Source organism: Ahaetulla prasina, chromosome 1, assembly GCF_028640845.1.
Source record: "Ahaetulla prasina isolate Xishuangbanna chromosome 1, ASM2864084v1, whole genome shotgun sequence".
In the NCBI taxonomy this organism is placed as follows: Eukaryota; Metazoa; Chordata; class Lepidosauria; order Squamata; family Colubridae; genus Ahaetulla; species Ahaetulla prasina.
Genome location: NC_080539.1, coordinates 26,780,783 through 26,802,942, shown reverse-complemented (window position 1 = coordinate 26,802,942; position 22,160 = coordinate 26,780,783). Strand labels below are relative to the sequence as shown.

Genomic DNA, 22,160 nt, shown 5'->3' with positions numbered 1-22,160 from the left:
AAGATGGGGGCCAATTGGTCAGCACAGACTTTTAAGCAAGAAAGAGTTATCTTGTCTGGGCCTGGAGCTTTTCCTGGCTTTTGTCTGTGAAATAGGTCCTGAACTTCTTTTTCTGTGATCACTAGGGGTTGTGAACCCAATGAAATGGGGTCAGTTGTAGGAGGCTTGGCTGTTGTTAGTGTGTCTGAGATGGAGGTTGTGGAGATAGGTGGCTGTAGTTTCCTAAAGGCTGTAGAACAATTAATCAGTGGAACAACTTCCCTGCAGAAGTTGTAAATGCTCAAACACTGGAAATTTTTAAGAAAATGTTGGATAGCCATTTGTCTGAAATGGTGTAGGGTTTCCTGCCTGGGCAGGAGGTTGGACTAGAAGACCTCCAAGGTCCCTTCCAACTCTGATATTATTATTATTATTATTATTATTATTATTATTATTATTATTATTATTATTATTATTATTATTATTATCATCATCATCATTATTATTATTATTAAATATGCAATGCTATACAGGGAGGCCTCAACTTCATTATGTATTTACTTATAAGGTTTGTTAATTGCCCCATTTTATTTGATTCCCAGCACTCGGTTTATAGTACTCCACCTAAAATGAACTGTCCTTGACAATGGAAGCTGGTTAGCGCCATTCTGTTTCATGCTTTAGAGCAGGGGTCTCCAACCTTGGCAACTTTAAGCTTTGCTGGCTGAGGAATTCTGGGAGTTGAAGTCCACAAGTCTTAAAGTTGCCAAGGTTGGAGACCCCTGTTTTAGAGTATGAGCAAAAGAGGCTACAGTCGCCTGGATTCCAAGTCCTCCATGCAGACTCAAGGTCCTGTCCCACACTTCCTGTCTCATCCTTCTGCTCTGATGTCGAGTCTATTCTTTCCAAGCTGACAAATCCAGACTTTTGATTTTAGAGCAGCTCACAAAATCTCTTGGATAGTGGTTCATTTTGAAAATGTCTCTGGACACTTCTTTGATGTTTGTGTTGTCACAAATGATACGGGAAAATGAATCACTTCTCAGAGCCCGGCGCTGCCATGAGGTAAAGACTTCACGGTTCTCCCACCAATATCTGTCCAAAAAAAGAGGTGAAAAGTTGTAATAGATGAATAATGATGATGGGAATCACAATAGAAATAATAAAATTGACTTGAAGTAAAAATTATGCTTTAGTGAGCCACGAGCTGAAGGGTTAATCATAGAAAACCATTTCTGAACATTGTCACAGCAGGGAGAAGCAACTAATAATCTTGGCTGAACATAAAAAGCTACACTGGGCTGTACCTGGAAGTATTTCTATGGGAGACCATCAGAAACTCCCAGTGTTGATAATTTGGTGACTGCCTTGGCAGTGTGCATACGGATAGTTGTAACTTCAATTTAACTTCTTTGTAACTTGTTGTCCCTAGCCTGTTTGGTTAGTTCAGGGGTCGGCAACCTTAAACACTCGAAGAGCCACAAAGGTCCTAACCGGAAGCCCCCATTCAATTCTGGAGCTGACTGGAAGTCAGTTCCCCCACCATAGAGTCTCCTCCTAGTGTGGCATCCTTTTTCCTCTGCTGACTGGAAGTCCGGTTCCTCCACTCTACAGTCTCCTCCTAGCGTGGCATCCTTTTTACTCTACCTGTCCTAACCATAAGCCCTATCAATTGTGGAGCCAACCAACAACAGGGAGCTGCAGCAGAGGGATGAAAGAGCCACATGTGGCTCCAGAGGGTTGCTGACCCCTGGGTTAGTTTATAACACCATGAATCTAGAAATGAATAGATTCAATTTCCAAGTTAGATCTGATGGCTCACTGTTGACCCGAAAGAGGAACAGGATATCTCTTACTCAGCAATGGACTCTTCGATAAAGTGATGCTTTTACAGATGGTAGTTATACTAACTTTGAGTCCTATAGGATGTTTGAAGTCATCATTACTGCTAAAATCCAAACTAGAATGTCCTAGCCCTGGTATTATCAACTTGACTATAAAGCTCTCAATTGCCTACAAGCATCTGGAAGCTGCAGCTGGTTCTCAAATGCTTAAGTATAACAAAGTATGTCTTCTTAGCACCAACATTATGTGCTAAGCTGACTTTCAGAAGTTCTTCAGGTGCAATTCCAGTGCTGATCATCACCTTTAAAGCCCACCATGGCACAGGTCCTGGAGACCTGATAGACATCTGTGGACTACAAAGTGGACATGCTTCAGGTCTCTTTGGTAAAGAGGTATCATCCTATGAGGTCTAAGAGGCATGCCTTTTCTATAACGATGCCTGCCCTGTGAATATTCCCCAAATCTGTTAGTCTTTCAGAAGGTCTTAAAAATCTGGATCTTCCTTCAGGCTTTAAAAGCCAGGAAGATAGTGGAATCTGGTTTACTGTCAGCCTCCACTCCAATCTTCGTATACTTTTCTACAATATATATCAGTAGATAGAATGTGAAATGTTTATTTCTGTATTATGTAACAGTTAGGGAAATGAGATGTATCATAGCATTGTACAGGGTAAGGGAAAGGGGCCTATTAAGAGTGTCGGCTGACATAACAGTGTGGGAGGGGTGATTAACGGCTGAATGTTAAGAACGCGGGCTTTTCCAACAGAAACTGCATTCCTAAGATGATTGACGACTAGAGACCTGTGGAAGAAGATTACCACGAGGGGCCAAGAAGGAGCTGGCATTGGACCAGACCAGCCTGACCTCCTGAAGGAGGAGGGACAATTGGGGGGATATGATATGTTAGCCATACTTTGTCTCAGATCCAACTTTACTAAGCTGCCATCAAGACTGTAACTAGTAAAAGTACTTTTCTTTATTCCAAATGAAGTCAAGGTGAATTCTTTCCTAGTTATAATCAGAGGTAGCCTAAATTGTTCCTTGTTGATTACTTTTCTCAATTGCAGCACCTATGCCAGGAGTCTCCAACCTTGGCAACTTTAAGACTTATGGACTTCAACTACCAGCAAAGCTGGGTGAGGAATTCTAAAAGTTGAAGTCCACAAGTCTTAAAGCTGCCAAGGTTGGAGACCCCCTGACCCATGCTTTGGAAGAGCATCTCCCCCTCTCTTCAAGATTCCTCTGGCCCAAATTTAGTTGTGTTTAAAAGAGCCTTGAAAACATGGTTCTTAAGTGAGTGGCTGTTCTTTTGTCTTTCTTTGGGCTAGAATCAGAGGTGGATTTCAGCAGGTTCTGACCAGTTCTGGAGAAATGGTAGTGGAAATTTCGAGTAGTTCGGAGAACCAGTAGTAAAAATTCTGACTGGCCCCACCCCCATCTATTCTTTGACTCCCCAGCTGATCAGGAGGAAATGGGGATTTTGCAGTATCCTTCCCCTGCCACACCTACCAAGCAACACCCACCAAGCCACACCCACAGAACCAATAGTAAAAAAATTTGAAATCCACCACTGGCTAGAATGATTGTTCTTTTCCACATTTGGGATTTCCTATTTGTATTTTATCTGTGTTTTATTACAGCTTTTGATTGCATGCAGCTCAGAGGCATTAAATAGTTGGGCAGCCATATCAATAATACAATTACATAAATGAACAAAGAAATGAATAAAATTTTGCTTGGCTATTACATTTTTATTCTTTCTAGGCTTTTGTTTTTATTTCTTGTTAGCCAGGCAGATTTATTTGATTAAATCAGATAAATTTGAGAAATCAACCAGTCTGTTAGGTGCCTAAAGTCATTGACAATGACCTGCACTATTTCCTCCCATACCTGCTTGCCACACTGCCTCATCTGTCTCTCCTGTTTTTCACAGGAGAAGTATTTTGTGATGGAAGCTGAGCTGGAATTGTACTCAGTGATTCCCTATTATCTGCTATTAGCTGAATACCCGTCCTCTGCTACGAAACTATGTGATCAGGCATGATAAATCAACACTTACAGCTTGAAAATTAATGAGTAGTCACGATCAGCCTCTCCTCTTCCTCCTCCCCTTCTCTCCCTCAGGCTTGCTCCACAGAAGCCTCCCCATCCTATCCCCTTCTTTCCCTCAGGAGGCTTGCTCCACAGAAGCCTCCCCTATCCTATCCCCTGCTTGCTGTTGTGAAAGTAAAACTGAAACTGAAACTCCTCTCCGCTGCTTGTATTTTGCATTTGGAGCAGATTTCTTTTCAGGTGGGCATGGGGAGTAGAACTCATTAGCATCAGATGGCTGTTTGGAAAGTGAAACAGTATTTGCTGTGTGAGCAAGAAGGAAGGAGGAAGGAGTCTGGCCATGGCTTAGCTCAACTGTTCTGTAATAAAGCTGCTTGCTGCTGTGAAAGTAAAACTGAAACTGAAACTCCTCTCCTCTGCTTATGTTTTGCATCTGGAACAGATTTCTTTTCAGATGGGGAGTAGTAGTAGTAGGACTGCTTAGCCTCAGAGCCTGTTATTATTAATATAGAAAATACTAATGCTCTGATGGTCATTTCAAAAAATCCTTTCTTAGTGAGCACCAAAAAGCCAAGAGGAACATACGTGGCAAATTTCAAGTTTGTAAGCTTTATGGTTCTGAAGATTTTGTGATGATGCGTGAGTGGTATTTCGCTTTTATATATATAGATTTCAGTTGACTGAAAATATAAAAAGTACATTGTATTTGAAAATACAGTAGGCACAACCATAGGAGGAGGCTCTAGGTCAGGGGTGTTAAACTCGATTTCATTGAGGGCTGCATCGGGGGGGGTGTTTGACCGGGGTGGACTGTGGCGAGGGGGCGTGGCCAGCTCAACGTCACTCGTGTCAGGGGCTCCTGTGGTGGCCAAGGGCTAAGGAAGGACTTCCCTCAGACCCTCCCTCCTTCTCATTATAATCTCCTTCTTCCTTCCTTCCTTCCTTCCTTCCTTCCTTCCTTCCTTCCTTCCTTCCTTCCTTCCTTCCTTCCTTCCTTCTTTTTCTTTCTTTCCTTCTTTTTCCTTCCCTTTTCATTCTTCTTCTTTCCCCTCTTTCCTTATTTTTCTTTCCTTGCTCTCTTCCCATCTTTCCCTCTTTGTCTTTCCTCTTTCCCTTTCTCCTTTCCTGTCCCTTCTTGCAGGCTCAAATGCAAAAGGGGAAACATTTCTCCTTTTGTTTTGTTTTTAGTTTGTTTTGCTAGCCCTCTGCCAGTGAAAACCGAAGGACCGGCCCGCGGTGCCTCTTGCCAGCGAAAGCAGAGCCAGGGAGGACCATGTGCTGCCCCACTGAGCTCTGTTTTTCCTGGCAGAGGCATCGCGGCCCAATCCTTTGCTGTTTCCAGGGGGCCCCCACGGGCCAGATGCGGCTCACGGGCCTTGCATTTAACACCCTTGCTTTAGGCCATGGAAGAGAAAACAGAGAGGAGAAAACAGGCAAAGGGAGCTGGAAATCCTGCCAAAGGAAGTCTAATGCTGATCAGGTCAATCACAACTGTTTGCTCAGCCCTCTAGACAGTCTGAAAATCTGAGGCTTGTTTATATATTTATCTATGTATATATTAGATGTCTTTTTACCTCAGTCAAAAGATGATCAGCAAGTGACAAATCTCATCAACTTCGGCTACAAAATCCATGGTAGACGACAATGATCAAAGTAAAATAAATGATAATTAAAACTACCATATCACACAATCACTTAAAAATCCAAAACAATTATAGCTATGAAATCAACGGCAACATCTGGATGTGGCATACGGTTTTCTCTTGATATATAAAGGATTTGAAAAAGGCCCACCTGTCTCCATCTCTGAGTTTTCTAAACTGAATTCCAATGAGACAGGCCATGAGAGGTCCCACTCTCCCGTTTGGGACAAAGGGCTCAGCCATGGCTCCAATCCAGATATCAATATTTTCAGGTGTCCCATAAAGCTTGATGAACTGCTTTGCCAGTTTATGATTGCGAAGGACTACAGCAAGCTGGGCTTCGTTGCTGGGAGCAGAGAGGCCACAAAAACGTCTCCAGGCATTGTACCCTACAATGAAAAACAAACTCATCATTACGGACAGGGAAGTTCCCATAGTTTAAAAAGGGGCAGGGTTGTATTTGCATATTCACAGCTGCCATCTTGAGTTTTCTCCCCTTCCCCAGGTATCCCTAGTTGCAACTGATCCCACTTGTGTTGCTGGATTTGTTTAAAAGAGGAAACAAATCTGATGTATGTTTTAAGAATGTAAAGAAAAGGTGACTTTCTCACGCAATTATTTCTATAATGCTGTATGATCTGTAAGCAGGTGTTACATAATAGGCATATTTTTAGTATCTCTGTCAGGTTGGGATTCATTTTGGGTCTATGTTAAAAACTAGTGAAATCATGCATATCAATGGGGTCTGGACAGGGCAGGGTAGGGTAACAAGAAAGGAAAAATGCCCATAAAGTGTAAAACAGTCTTCTCCTACTTCAGATATGCTGGGACTGCAATTCCCAGAATTCATCAGTCAGCCCTCTTAGAATTCTGGGAGTTATGGTCCCACCAGATCTGGAAGCTATTAGGTTAGAAGGAAGACAAGAATCTGTACATTAATGGAATAACATCTACATGGAGAGAAGTAAGCAGTAGGGTACCCCAGGGTTCTGTTTTAGGCCCAGCACATCTTCATAAATGATTTAGATGAGGGAATAGCAGGGGACATCAAATCTGCAGACGACACTAAACTGGCAGGAATAGCCAACACCCTACAAGATAGGCTCAAGATCCAAATGGATCTTGAAAGACTTGAGCACTAGGACCTAACTAACAAAATGATATTCAGTGTAGAGGAAAGTAAGATTTTACACTTAGGCAAGAAAAACCAAATGTACAGTTAGAGATTAAGTGAAGCCTGGCTCAATAGCAGTAACTAGGGATCTTGGATTGCATTGCCTTTTTTTGGCTGCTGCTGAACACTGCTGGCTCATATTTAAGTGTTTGTCCACTACGACTCCAAGATTAACAGAGGGACAAAATCAAGATCACGTGAAGTATTAGTACCGCTTTATAAAGCCTTAGTAAGGCCACATTTAGAATACTGCATTCTGTTTTGGTCACATGTTATAAAAAAGATGCAGAGATTCTGAAAAAAGCAGCAAAGATGATTAGGGGACTAGAGGTTAAAGCATATGAAGAACAGTTGCAGGAATTGGGTATGTTTAGTCTAGTAAAAAGAAGGACTAGGGTTGAGATGATAGCCATGTTCCAATATTTGCCAAAAAAAAAAAAAGGAGGGGTGCCAACCTATTCTCCAAAGCACCTTAGGGCAGGACAAAAAATAATGGATGGAAACTAGTCAAGGAGAGAAGCAACCTAGAACTAAGGAGAAATTTCCTGACAGTGAGAACAATTAACCAGTGGAACAGCTTGCTTTCAGAAGTTGCGGGTGTTCCATCATGGGAGGTTTTTAAGAAGAGACTGGTCAGCCACTTATCTGGAATGGTATATCTGTTGCTTGAGCAGGGGGTTGGACTAGAATACCTCCAAGGTCCCTTCCAACTTGATTACTCTGTTAATTTGGACAGCCTTTCTTAAGTTTTGGGACCTGGGTACTTACGGGACCGCCTTCTGTTACCTCATGCCTCCCACCGTCCCGTACGCTCGCACAGAGAGGGCCTTCTCAGGGTGCCGTCCGCCAGACAATGTTGGCTGGCGACCCCCAGAGGAAGATCCTTCTCTGTGGGGGCCCCACTCTTTGGAATGAACTCCCCCCTGGTTTACGTCAAATATCTGACCTTCGGACTTTTTGCCGCAAACTGAAAACATATCTGTTTGTTCGTGCGGGGCTTTCTTAAATTGTTTAGTTTTAAATTCTAAATTTCTCTCTGGTTTTAATTGGGGTTTTTTAGATTCTTAATTATTTTAATTTCGGCCACACTGTATAATAAGCTTTTTAATTGTATTTTAACTGTATATTGTTTCTTTTTACTTTGGCTGTACACCGCCCTGAGTCCTTCGGGAGAAGGGCGGTTTATAAATCTAATAAAATAAATAATAAATAAATAAATAATAAGTTGCTATTCAAAGGACAATGATACATCTGTTTTTACTCTACCTGGCAAACCATGGTCTCGTCCCCTCTGCAGGTTGAGAGCTGATAGATCAAGACCAATATGTTCCAATTGTTCAAAGAGCCGTTCCTGAAGCTCCTCAACCATCATCTGGTCCTGCCTCAGCAGCTTGGGATAGTCTGCCATGAAGCCACGGACAATGGGATCAATGCCACCTAGAAGAGAAAAGCAGCAGTGGTCTCTGAAAGGAAAATAGATTCTAACCAAGGCTTCCAGAACTTTAGTCTTTTTTTTTAATGAGTAGCTTGCTTTCTACATTTAAATTCAACATATAACTCTCTGGTATACTCATTTTAGGAGAGTCAGTTAGGTGCTGGTGAGTTCTAATTTCATTCTACTGTAGGCACAAAGCCAGCTGGGTGACCCTGAGTTGGTCACACTCTTTCAACCCTAGGAAGGAAAAGGCAAAAATATTCTAAAAAATATCTCCAAGGAAAGTACAGAAACTAATGCAGCAGTCAACAATGACTTAAAGGAGAAAAAGAAAAAAAGGAAAGAAAGGAAAAAGGAAAGAAGGAAAGGGGAGAGGAGGGGAGGGGAGGGGAGGGGAGCTGAGGGTGGAAAGAAAGAAAAGAAAGAAAGAAAAAGAAAGAAGAAAGAGAAAAAAGGAAGGAAGGAAGGAAAGAGGGGGGGAGAGGAAGAGAGAGAGAGAGAGATAGAAAGAAAGAAAGAAAGAAAGAAAGAGAAAGAAAGAAAGAAAGAAAGAAAGAAAGAAAGAAAGAAAGAAAGAAAGAAAGAGAAAAATGTGAAATTTGATACAGGGTTTGACAGTTTTAAAGCTGTTTTATTAAGCTGGTAATGTTTATCCCATGGAAGGTCAAAATACATCTACATTTGTGTTTAGGCTACAACTTTAATCTTCCCTCTCACTAGAGGTCATGCTGGCATGACTAAACAGGATTAGAACTCAATAAACTGGTCCACATCAAAAGTTCATAATCTGTGACCCCCCATGGTCCTAGCAAGCTCCTTAAATCTTTGAGACTCAGAGCCATTCCAGACAGTAGCTGTTAATTTAGCTTGTGTAATGTGAAAACAGGTGACATTTACATACCGGTAATATGTGTAGCATAATCATCAGATTAAGTATATGAAATAGTTTAAATTAATCCATTTTAATACACATTTGAATTAAAGGAATACAAACCACAGTTTGGAATGCAGCAGCCAACAAGACAGGAAAATGAGGACCTCAATTTAGAAAATGTTGCCTATTCTGTCTGCCCGCAGGCAGCCCACCAAGACTCATTGTCTGAAAGAGGCGTTTTCTCAAGTCCCGGTATTTCAGTTACTCTTCATACTTCTTCCTGGTGACAGAAGCCCCCAAAGCCCCTCAGAGTGGTAATGGGTCCCCTGCTTTAGAAATGTCATTGTAGGGCAGCCTTATGCTTTAGGGAGCCTTGGTGGCGGGTGGGGGAGGCAAATTTCTCCATTGTGCAGTAGGGATGAGCAGCATTTAAGGGCTGAAGGCTGCATTGACAATGCTTTCGAGCAGGGAATATTATATATTATTATATATTGTATAGTTATTTCATACTTATGCTTATATATACTGTGTGACAAAATAAATAAATAAATAAATAAATAAATAAATAAATAAATAAATAAATGTCAAAGTCAAGCGCTTAAATCTGGCCCTCTACTTTAGGACAGGAAAAGCTAAATTAAAAGATTGGCGTGACCCATATTCCAGGACAACATTTTTACAATATTTAGGAAAAACAACATCAAGTCTGAGATTTAGAGTTGCTCATTCCTGTTCTTCAAAAATGATTGTTTCTAGGAGCATTGGATAGTTCCCAGCCCCATAGGCTGCGCTTTGAACAGGCTTGGTTCAAGTTCTCAAGAAATGGACAGGATCTTAGAGAAACCCATCTCAAGAGGGTTAAGCCAGAGACCCAATTTACCTTCCGCCACAATCCTCCATGGAGCCATAAAAGTGAGATGAAGTGGAGTCTTGGAAAAGGGAAGAGAGTTCTGGAATTTCTCATCCAGGCGGGGTACAAAGGGTGGGACAGAACCATGCCCAAATCGGAAGGCCAAGGAGAAAACATTTGAAATGGAGGGGTCCACATTCTTATTGTAGCCTCTGTATGCAGGTAACCGTTTAAAGAATTCGTTGCCCAGAAGCAGAGGTAGATAATCTCTGTAAGTGAATATCTGCAATGATACAAAGACAATGTAAGCCCCAAAGGCCTCAGCCTGCTTATTTATTTTCTTTATTTACTCCTATCTGATGACTTAATACCAAGAGTATTCTGAGCATTCAAAAAGTAAGGACAAATTATAAACTAATTTAAGAAACAATGGTAGGTCTTTTGATCTGATTCGACATCAACATTATGTAATTCTTTCACTTCTTGCAAATAGTGTAGCCAAATATCCAGTTTTATATCCTGCATGACTCCCAGCAAATCTGGGTAGTTTATAAATTGTTTAAAATATTAAGAACAAACAACCCAAAACAAAAAGAAGAGTAAAGATGGCATTATGACGAAACCAAATGGGAAGAACGGAAAACACCGTTTAAAGGAGGTGTAAATCATTCTTCACCAAAGGCCCAGGTGAAGAGCTGAACTTTTGAAATACCAGTTGGGGTGGGGGGAAATGGGGTTTTTGAGGGGAGCCTCATTGTAGAGGGCAGGCACGGCTTTACAGGAAGCACCAGCTTATCCAGACTTTTTTTTAAAAGTGTGCCCTTCGTTAGCCTCCATCCTCTAGAACAGGGGTCTCCAACCTTGGCAACTTTAAGCCTGGCAGACTTCAAAGCTGGCTGGGGAATTCTGGGAGTTGAAGTCCGCCAGGCTTAAAGTTGCCAAGGTTGGAGACCCCTGCTCTAGAACAGGGGTGTCAAACTTGCATCATCACGGCATCGTCACATGATGTATTGTGACTTTTTTTCCCCTTCGCTAAACCGGGCGTGGGCCAGCACATGACGCATCCGGCCTGCGGGCCACGAGTTTGACAGCCCTGCTCTAGAAGAGTCATTTTCTGCCTGCCATCTGGCTTGCAAAATTCCATGCAGTTCAAACTATTACAGTGTTTCCTAACCTTAGCAACTTTAAAATGTGTGGACTTCAATTCCCAGAATTCCCCAGCCAACATACTAATCCTGGTCTCCTGACAACTTAGGGGACAAGTTGTGAAAGAAGTTGTTATGTACCATATAAGGAGTCAGCTATAGGCTTCACTCAGGTCCTCCAAAACATCGGATCTAACAAAAGTAATGCTCAACAGCAACTTGCAGAAATCTGCATCTAACTCAACACTGCCTTCATTTATAAAATCCTCTCCAGGGGATTTACTCAATCCTACAGATGAGGGAGAAAACTCTCTCTTATATCACACTGGCTTGTTTTCACTTGGGGGTGAAGAATCAGACCAGGCAATTTCCTCTCTCTTGATAGATAGCATCAGTCAGCCGCAGCTAAAGCACAAAATGGCCTCCCTTCACTACTGCGCAGTGGCAATTAGTGGCTCTAGTAAGTCAATGGCTCTCATAAATTATGAGTGAGAGGAATAGGGTAAAATGGAGAACAGTGAGAAAAGCACCATTCTGACAAATTGAGATACCAGCATCAAGAAGCAGTGGATGAAAATTCCTTTAAGGGAAAGGAATAGGACATATTTTCAGACACTGGTAGCATTTATTTCTATCTTGTACTTTGCCCTCTCTGGCCAAATCAATAATAGAGTGACCTTAATAAATGAACTGATCTTCTTGTCCATTCTTGACAATTGAAACCATTGAAAAAGGAATGGCTGTTGCTTCTACTGAAGTGATATTTTTTTTGTGGCTTAAATACATCTACCATCTATTGTCCAGTGGGATTTGCTTCAGTAAGGTAAAGCATTCAGTATATTTACCCTATGTTTTAGAATTCCATGTGTTATTTGAGGCATTTATAAATATTATAGAGTAACTAGCCATTTTCTCAAATGTGCTAACTTCGACAGCAAAAGAGGTATATGTATGTTGTCCTTAATAGTGGAAAGTTCCCTTTGAATATTAAGAACAAGCCATGCAAGACAGTGGTGGTTTCAAATTTTTTTACTACCGGTTCTGTGGGTGTGGCTTGGTGGGCGTGGCAGGGGAAGGATATTGTAAAATCTCCATTCCCACCCCACTCCAGGGGAAGGTTACTGCAAAAGTCCCATTTCCTCCCAATCCGCTGAGACTCGGGAGGCAGAGAATAGATGGGGGTGGGGCCAGTCAGAGGTGGTATTTACCGGTTCTCTGAACTACTCAAAATTTCCATTACCGGTTCTCCAAAACTGGTCAGAACCTGCTGAAACCCACCTCTGATGCAAGAGAAAAGATTGGACAAGACTTTTTTTCCCTTTATTAATTTATTTTCTATCTGAAAAAAACATCTATTTTGGACAGAGCATTCCAGTCCTGCAGTATCTCTTTGGATACTGCTGTGTGAACAAAATGCTATGTAAAAGCAGCAAAAGCTGTGAGATAAACTTGAGAACATTCAATACCTGATTGAAAGCACCAATGATCTTCCGTGTTTCTTGATAGAGCCGCTCTCCATTCCAATGGGGATTCAACTCCTTCAGTTCCCCGGCTATCCGGTTGTGCTCCCGAAGAAAGAGAGTGTGAATAGCTATCAGTCCCAGGTTTTCATCGACCCTTGCATCTCCTGCAAAGTTAAACCATGACACGTTCTGTTTGGTTGTAGCAATTAAAGCAAACAATCTAAATTAAATAATCTAAACATTTCAGAAAGGAAGCTGGAAAATGTTAACTTTCAGGATTACCCCCTGCAATCTAGAGGTTAGGTGGGTTTTTGCAGCCTGAATCTGGTATCCCTAAGTAAGGGAATTTGACTGGAACATGTTGAATGTTGGTTGCGAAAGGAAGCATCTGTCCCAGGGATGTTCACAGGGAAGGGTATGAAAAATGGTCTCCATAACTGTGCAACTGAAATTTCACTCCTTTTTATGTGCAACTTCCATTCCATTCCATTCACATATAACTTCTATGCAATGCCCCAGAACGGAATACACAAGATGCCTGATTTATTAATTTTTTTAAATAAAGTTTTATAAAAGTTCTTAAAAAATTGACTCTTCCACCAGGCCTTGGGTCAGATTGGACAGCAAATCCTGTGGGTTGTGTTACTTTTTAAAACAAACAGTTCTTCTTCCTCCAAATGCCTACGTTATTATCTGTGCTTGTTAGTACAGGAAGTCCTCGAATTATGACCACAATTGACTCCAAAATTTATGTTGGCATACGAGACACTTCTTAAGTGACCTTTGCCCCATTTTATAACCTTTCTTGCCACAGTTGTTAAGTGAATCATGGCAGTTGATAAGTTAGTAACACAGCTGTTAAGTGAATCTGGCTTCCCCAATGTCTTTGCTTGTCAAAAGTTCACAAAAGGTGATCACATGACCTTGGGACACAGCAAAGGTCATAAGTATGAACCAGTTGCCAAGCATCTGAATTTTGGTCACATGACCATAGGGATGGCTATAAAGCAGGGGTGTCAAACTTGATTTCATTGAGGCCCGCATCAAGGTTGTGTTTGACCTCAGGGGGCCAGGTGGGTGTGGCCAGCTCAACGTTACTCTTGTCAGGGGTGCCTGTGGTGACCCAAGCGTTCTGTCAGCGAAAACGGAGCACGAGTGAGCCACACGCAGCCCTACCTAGCTCCATTTTTGCTAGCAGAGGCATCGCGGGCCAGTCCTTTGTTACAGTATTTCTGGGGCATAACAGCACTGAAAAAAGTGATTTATGACCATTTTTCACAATTACAATCTTTATTGTGAAAAATTGTCATAAATCACTTTTTTTCAGTGCCATTGTAACTTTAAACAGTCACTAAATGAACTGTTATAAGTCGAGGACGACTGTAATAGTCTTATTACTGAACCACCTCACAGAGTCACTTCGATGCTGGGTGGTCTTATAAATTGAATACATTAAACAACCTGCTTTTAAAGCATACCTGCTTTAAAACATGGGATTTTGGCAGTTTTATTTGTATGAAAACAGAGGCTATTGGAATTGATCTCAAAAGGCAGAAGGGACAGTCCACCATCGGTGAAGTTCTGATTGATTGCCATGAGACCAAGTGAGTTGGTTTGGTTCCTCAAACTCCTTGCTAGAGGCTCTTCACTCCCATACACCGCACTGGCATCTATGAATGAGGTGATTGAATTGAGCTGCTCACGGACAAATGTTGTGGGGTTGCACACTGCAGCTGTCCTAACGAATGGCAGACAGATGCCTGGAGTCTTAATCCGTGGATCTCCAGGGGGGATCTGTATAAAAAGGTCAAAACATCCACGTTTCTAATCCCAGTCTAATCTGCATCATACCTCAACTCTTTTTATAGAATTTTATTAATGTTATCATAATATTAAATGAACATGAAAATAAAAGTGATAGGAATGAGAGAGAAAGAGGGAAGAAAGCTGTAGGTACGTGGGGGAAATTTTTCACCACAATAAAGTACAGCATACAATAACAGTCTCAATCTTTTTACTTCACCAATTTAAAGCCTTATACCTGAACTGTTAATAAAATAAAATAAAAATTAATTAAATAATTAATTATTTTTATTTTAATACTTTGGGTATAAGGCTTTATGTTGGTAAAGTAAAAGATTGAGGTTTAATCCATTCATTCATTCATTGAAAGGAAAACAAAAAAATAAAAATAAAATAAAAATCTCAAAGGATAGACGATGGATCACTAGGTCTTTTTCTGCTGTCCATTTTCTACATTCCTATATTTTTCAGGTTCCGGTTACTTAAAAATAAACATGCTTTTAAATACTCTGATTTTTCAGTTGATTTTTAATACAAAAAATATAAAAAGTGTTTTTTAAATTATTTTTAAATCTTGTGAGATTTCAAGTCTAATTAAGGGCCAGCAGGTCGGTGAAAGAGCTTGTATTTCACACCCTGCAAACTACGCTTTTCAGCATAGTTTTCAACCAACTTATTTGATTCACTTACATGGGTCCAGAAAATAAGATAATTGACAAAATAAGTGAAATGTGTTGTGTAAGCCCAGTTTCATCAGAAATACATAGCAAGAAGTCCAGTAAAGAATTAATCTTCATCATCACCCTTTTCCCTTGACTTTACGAAGGAGCCAAACCAGTTCCTTGAAATCTGTCTGTCTGTCTATCTATCTATCTATCTATCTATCTATCTATCTATCTATCTATCTATCATCTGCCTGTCATCCATCAATCCATTGATTCATCCATCATCTCTCTCTCTCTCTCTCTCTCTCTTTCTCATAATCATCACCATCATCATCATCATTAGAAAAACATAAAAGAGCCATGGTAGTGGAGTGATTACAATGCAGTATTCCAGGCTAATACTGCACTACCCACTACCCACTACCAGCAATTTGATCCTGATTGGCTCCAGGTTGACTCAGCCTTCCATCTTTCTGAGGTGGGTAACATGAGGACACACTTTTGCTGACTCTGTAAACCACTTAGAGAGTGTTGTAAAGCACTCTGAAGTGATATATAAGTCAAAGTGCTATAAAAAGTCTTTATTATGGCCAGAGGTTGCATAGCTCTTGTTAATTATTTTAAAGAGACACTACTGTATTTTAAAGATACTATTTTAAAGAGACACAATTTTATGTTCACCTTATCAAAACCAGGGAAAAATTCTCCTCAGAAGGAAGATCTCTCAAAGCTAAAATTTATGTGTGGATATACCATGCTATACTTTTTTTCCCCCAGAGCAGAGTTTTTATTACCTTAATTGGAAAGTAAGGGGGTCTATAACTGCAGCAAGAATCACAGTGGACATTCCTATTATCTATGTTGGTTGGGCTCTCAGGAGCTAAGTCCAAGTCATGGTCAATCCATTGCCCAAAATGCATGAATACAAGAGAGCGTTGGTCATCAGGAGTCACATTCTCATTGGAAGTTGTGATGATCTCATTAGACACTAGCCGGACCTGCAAGGAAACCCCCAAAGAGGATCAGATAAACAATTCTAATCTGTTTGGATTGAAATCCCTCAGTTTCCTAAGTGTTCTTTCCTTAGAATCCAGGTCATACAAAGGGAATTTAAAAACTATTATTTATTTATTTATTTTTATTTATTTATAAAATTTATTGGCCACCCATAGGGTAACTCTGGGCAGATATATGTTTAAATATAAAAAGTTAAAATTAGGTATTAAAACCAAGGACACATGGGGAGGGCAGGGGCAGAGTGGGGATGGGTGAGATCTATTATTATTCAATCAACCACCTCCATTGTGCTGTTCCCCCACCAGGGCCCCAAGCCGACTGGTAGAGCCACGTCTTTAGGTCCTTACAAAAAGATAGGAGGGTTGGGGCCAACCTCACATTAGGGGGAGGGGAGAGATTCCGGAGGGCAGGAGCAACAGCAGAGAAGGCCCTCCTCCTGGACCCCACCAGCTGGAATAATTGGGCTGACAGGACCCACAGCATGCTTCCTCGACCAGCATGAGTGGAACAGGCCAATGATCCCAGTGGAGTGAGACGGGGTCTCAAGTAACCTGGACCCATGCCATGAAGCAGTGGTGAAATCCAATTTCTTTTTACTACCGGTTCTGTGGGTGTGGCTTGGTGGGTGTGGTGTGGCTTGGTGGGCGTGGCTTGGTGGGCCTGGCAGGGGAAGGATACTGCAAAATCTCCATTCCCTCCCCACTCCTGGGGGAAGGATATTGCAAAATCTCCATTTCCACCCCACTCTGGGGCCAGCCAGATGTGGTATTTGGCGGTTCTCCTAACTGCTCAAAATTTCTGCTACTAGTTCTCCAGAACCTGTCAGAACCTGCTGGACTTCACCCCTGCCATGAAGGGCTTTAAAAGTGATTACCAACACCTTGAACTGCACTCAGAAGCAGACTGGTAACCAATGCAGCTCACGGAGCAATGGTGTCGCACGGGCTATTCTTGGGGTCCCCAAAACTACCCGTACTATTGCACTCTGCACCAGTTGTAGCTTACGAGTGCTCTTCAAGGGAAACCCCATGTAAATTGCATTACAATAGTCCAGCCATGAGATGACTATAATGGCTATAGCAAACCAGCTGGAAATAACAAGACAGAGGATCATAGAGTCATCAAAATACAAAGCAAAATACATTGCTTTGATTGGCAGTAGCTTTACAGCATCTGAAGCACAACCCCTTCCCTGCTCAGTCCAACTGAGACGTTATTCTTCTAGCTGCATCTCATCCAGTGATGGTGAATCTTTTGGGCTCAGGAGGTCAAAAATTTGCAAAATGCCTAATTTGACTCTGATGGCAGGTCACACACGTGCATGCATACATACACAAACAAAAGCAAAACAATTCTTTATATACTCATTTTTTTTAAAAAAAAATACAGACAAATTGAAGTAGCTTCAGGTCAGAGGAGGCCTTTGTTCTTGAAGCAACTTCAGAGAATGCTCTGAAGTTTGTATAGTTATCTGTACAAAAGCACCCTCCATTCTGGTGTGGCCTCTGCAGCCTCCAAAAATCACACAAAAATGGGGCATGCTTTTCAGAATAGTTGTTGAGTGTCAGTGAATGCTGGCATGTCACCCAAAACATCGTAGTGTGTCACCTTTGACACCCATGTCATACATTTGCCATCACTGATCTAACCTCAGCACAAACGTGCCACAACAACCTCTTTTTCTATTGTGTCCTTGTAAAGTTCTCCCCAATCCATCCCCTAAGGCACTGTCTTTCAACCTTGGCAACTTAAAGGCATGTGGACTTCAGCTCTGGTGGCTCAACGGACTAAGTCTGTCTGTTACTAACACAGCTGCTTGCAATTACTGCAACTGCAAGTCCCACCAGGCCCAAGGTTGACTCAGCCTTCCATCCTTTATAAGGTAGGTAAAATGAGGACCCAGATTGTTGGGGGCAATTAAGTTGACTTTGTATATAATATACAAATGGATGAAGACTATTACTTAACACATTGTAAGCCGCCCTGAGTCTTCGGAGAAGGGCAGGATATAAATTCAAATTTTAAAAAAACCTCCCAGAATTCCCCAGCCAGCATGCCAGCCTAGGGAATTCTGGGAGTTGAAGTCCACACATCTTCAAGCCTAAGACTGGGAAATTCTGTTCTAAGGTAGACAATACACAATGGCAACTGGGGGTATGATCTAACCCACTTCATTAACCATATTATTGTATTATTGGTGGTAAAGTCAGGTGATTTGGAGAGGGCTAGGATGCTGAACTTGGCCAGTTGCTATTGACCACTTTAGACTCGTATAAGTATTGCTCTATAAGGGTCATCTCATCCTATGCTAAAGCCCACAATGGTTTCACCAGCATCCCCTGATAGTTCTTCAACTATGGGCTCAGGCCAAACAGGTAGTTGACTTCCCATCACTTACCAGAGGGAGAGGATGTCCATGATAAAGTTGCCCCACAATTAGTCCTCTTGGAAGGGATATGCCATCTTCATATTCTGCTGGAAGCCAGCGTGCATAGGCATGGTTGGCTACTCCAAAATGTGGGTGCTCCCTAGAATGAGAAAATAATATAATGCATGGGAGGTCTTTTAGGGAGGTCTCCCTCATTGAATCAAATACGTTGGAACAATCATCTCTACACAAAAATTACCTCCTTTCCCTTCCTGGAGGTTGAAGTTTATCTAATGGGCAGGTTTTGTTCTTCCCTGAACGTTGAACGAAATGAAACCCCTATGTAAATATCCGTTTTGAGAAACTGTAACTGATTAAATACGCTGTTTGAAAGCTTGTTTTAAAACTCCCCCTTAAGATTAACCATGAAATGAAATGAAGCTTAAAATCTAAAACAATGCAGGCTAGAAATAAGCAATTCCACACAGAGCTTCTGATACTTATTGCCATTAACACTAATGATCCAGTGGTGCCTGGTATTTTTAAAAGAGGAAATTAAAAGGAGTCTGGAAGCTAAAACACAGGAAGAATGGTTGCAGGAATTGGGTATGTCTAATCTAGTGAAAAGAAATACTAGGGATGACATGATGGCATGTTTGAGGGGCTGCCACAAAAAGAAGAGGGGCTCAACCTATTCTCCAAAGCAGGCGTCTCCAGAGCTGGCTGGGGAATTCTGGGAGTTGAAGTCCTCCAGGCTTAACGTTGCCAAGGTTGGAAACCCCTGCTCCAAAGCACCAGAAGACAAAATAAGAAGCAACGGTTGGAAACTAATCAAGGAGAGAAGCAACCTAGAACTAAGCAGAAATTCCCTGACAGTGAGAAATATAATCCAGTGGAATTTGTGGAAGCTCATCTCTGGAGACTTTTAAAAAGAGATTGGACAGTGAAGTGGTACAGGGTTTCCCGCTTGAACAGTGAGTTGGACTAGAAGACCTTCAAAGTCCCTTCCAATTCTGTTATTCTGCCTGCTAAAATTATTTTTCTCATAGAACCTCAGTGGTGAAATCCAATTTTTTTTACTACCGGTTCTGTGGGCGTGGCTTGTGGGTGTGGTGTAGCTTGGTGGGTGTGGCAGGGGAAAAATACTGCAAAATCCCCATTCCCTCCTGACTCCTGGGGAAAGGATATTGCAAAATCTCCATTCCCACCCCACTCTGGGACCAGCCAGAAGTGGTATTTGCTGGTTCTCCAGACTACTCACAATTTCCGCTACCGGTTCTCCAGAACTTGCTGGATTTCACCCCTGCTCAGCATACAAAGATGCTTTACAGCCAGTCAGACCATATTTCCATCTAAGTGGCTAACTTACCTAGAGGTAAAGAAGTGGGAAATGAATGTTTTGCACCTTGCTGGTGCTTAGGATTCTCACTGTACCCCTCAAAATCCTTCCAATCAGCTTTCCTGCATTTTAGAGGGCTTTTAAGATGCAGAAGAGATGCCTTAAAAGGCTCCAGACACCAGTTTTGCTCCTTCAACATCTCTAATGCTTTGTACAGGAAGTAAACCTAAACTTTTCACCTCTATTAATTCTGATTCCACAAAAATCACCATATCCTAAAGAAACCAGCCTTAAGTAGCAGGAGTTACATACCGATTGTTACATTCGCCAGTGATGGTCCGGTAAGGGCTGTTCAGCGGACAACGGATTGGCTGGATCACATAATCGCAGCCAGTTATTCTGAAGAGTGTATCTTTCTGCTGTCTGTTTAAGATATCTAAACAGGGGAAAAATCCATTAGAAATCAAGGATTTGATATAATACTAATTTAATTAATGTTAATTTAATTGCTAATTATCAATATAGGTAGTCCTTGATTTATGACTACAATTGGGACTGGAATTTCCATTGCTATGTCAAGGTGGTTGTTGAATAAGCCATATCCGGTTTTATATTATATTTATATTATATTATATTATATTTTCTGCACAGTTGTGAATCACTGTAGTTGTTAAGTGAATTATGCAGTTGTTAAGGGAATCCAGCTTGCCGCATTGACTTTGCTTGTTGGAAGCCGGCTGGGAAGATCACAAATGATGATCACATGATCATTGGATGCTGCAACCATTGTAAATACCGGTACACGCTGGTTGCCAAGCACCCAAATTTGGATCACATGATTGTGCGGTTGCTGTAAAGGTCATAAGTGTGGGGTTGTAAGTCATTTTTTTCCCACTGCCTTCGTAACTTTGAATAATTGCTAAATAAATGGTGTTAAGTTGAAGACTACCTGTATTTTAAAATTGTAAATTAGACGTCAAGGGCAGTGTCCAACTGCTTTCATTCTAGAAATAAGAATTTTCTGGAGTCTAAGCTGTAGTATTCATGACCTAACATGTAAGATTTTCTGTTTCTTGTCCACTTCTCATCCTGTTGCATTACCTATCCAGGAAAAAGAGCACTCCAGAGGCGGAACATTCTTTCAAAGCACTGTGATCAGGCCTTGTTTTCATGGACCCACATAAACGTCTCTGGTTTTTCATCCTACCTGTAATATTCAATGGTCCCAGATGCTTATTTTGTATTTTCTTCTCCAAGAGATCCAAAGCAGTTTCCATATAACTTGCAGCTCGGATTGCAGTCCTAGTTCCTGCCACGGGTGTTTTTAAATATTTCAGAAAATCAGAAGGGTGGAGATCATCCTTCTTCAAACTTTCTTTTAATCTGGAAAAAGAAGTAGACTTGATGACAGCCACCGTGATAGAAAATGCCCCGGGAAATATAGTTGTTTTTACACAATGCTGTTTTTAAAATAGCAGCAAGGAAGTCGCACCACAAAGAGAGAAATAGACTGGCGGTATTCTTATTCATTCATGTTATTTCCTTTCTTTCTAGGTAGAAAATCAACTATAGCCAGTGTTATAAAAAATTTCTTCTATATAACTATTTTGTTACTTCGCTAGAATACCCTGTTTAGCCAACATGTATGGATTAATGTATGCAGCCTGAATTCTTATTTTTCCATGCCACAATAAATCTGTGCATTTTTCTTCTTCTCTCCTATCTTTACTATTGCTCAAACATCTGGCTGTTTCATTTGACTTAACTCTTTGGGGAAGGGGGTCCTTCTACAATATCAGATCCAAGAAGTATATGCTCAGACTCTTGTATGTTTATAAATTGCTGGACACCCAAGATCCTTCAGAGATAATGGATTAACTAGTCAGCTTTGAGAGAGGGGTTTGTACAGCAGAGCAAATGAATGAATGAGGATATTTAGTAAACAGGCTTGGGCTTAAGAGTCACAACACTGAGATGGGCAGCCATATAAATTCAAACAGAAAGAAAGAAAAAGAAAAGGAGAGGAAGGGGAGGAGATGAGAGGGGAGGATAATGGAAAAAGAGAAGGGAAGGGAAGGGAAGGAAATAAATGGAAAAGGGAAAAGAAAGTGAAGAGGAGAGGATAACAGAATAAGGAAAGGGAAAAAGAAAGGGAAAGGGAAGAAAGGGAAGGGAAGGGAATAAAAGGGAAAGGGAAAAGAAAGAGGAAACGAGAGGAAAAAGGAAAAGGAACTCTGCAGTGCATGTCACTATGCACTGAAAGTTTGGAACCAACCATTTCTCTTTCCTCCTCTCATTGCTTGTTTCTGAAACAAACTTAACCAGGATCATGAAAGATCATGACAGATTGTGTAGCTTACCTTGGCACAACATATAAATTCAGGTTACTTTCATGTCATAGCTTTCATTGACTTATTTATGATTGTTCACTATATTGTTCTAACACAAAATACTGATTAATTGTGCAGCCAGTTTAAATATCTTTTGTGGCTGCAGCCGTCCTGTGTG

General features: G+C 41.2%; 1 protein-coding gene across 1 annotated transcript; it reads right to left on the bottom strand.

Moving 5' to 3' along the window:
* Positions 1-660: 660 nt before the first annotated feature.
* Positions 661-20,973, bottom strand: LOC131188877 (eosinophil peroxidase-like). Its single transcript, XM_058164508.1, has 10 exons — positions 20,860-20,973; positions 19,965-20,088; positions 18,344-18,473; positions 15,723-15,926; positions 13,939-14,254; positions 12,447-12,624; positions 9,883-10,121; positions 7,960-8,130; positions 5,671-5,908; positions 661-1,074 (listed from the first exon to the last, which is right to left on the bottom strand). The coding sequence occupies exons 1-10, from the start codon at positions 20,927-20,929 to the stop codon at positions 876-878; spliced, it is 1,869 nt and encodes a 622-aa protein (XP_058020491.1). The 5' UTR covers positions 20,930-20,973; the 3' UTR covers positions 661-875.
* Positions 20,974-22,160: the final 1,187 nt, after the last annotated feature.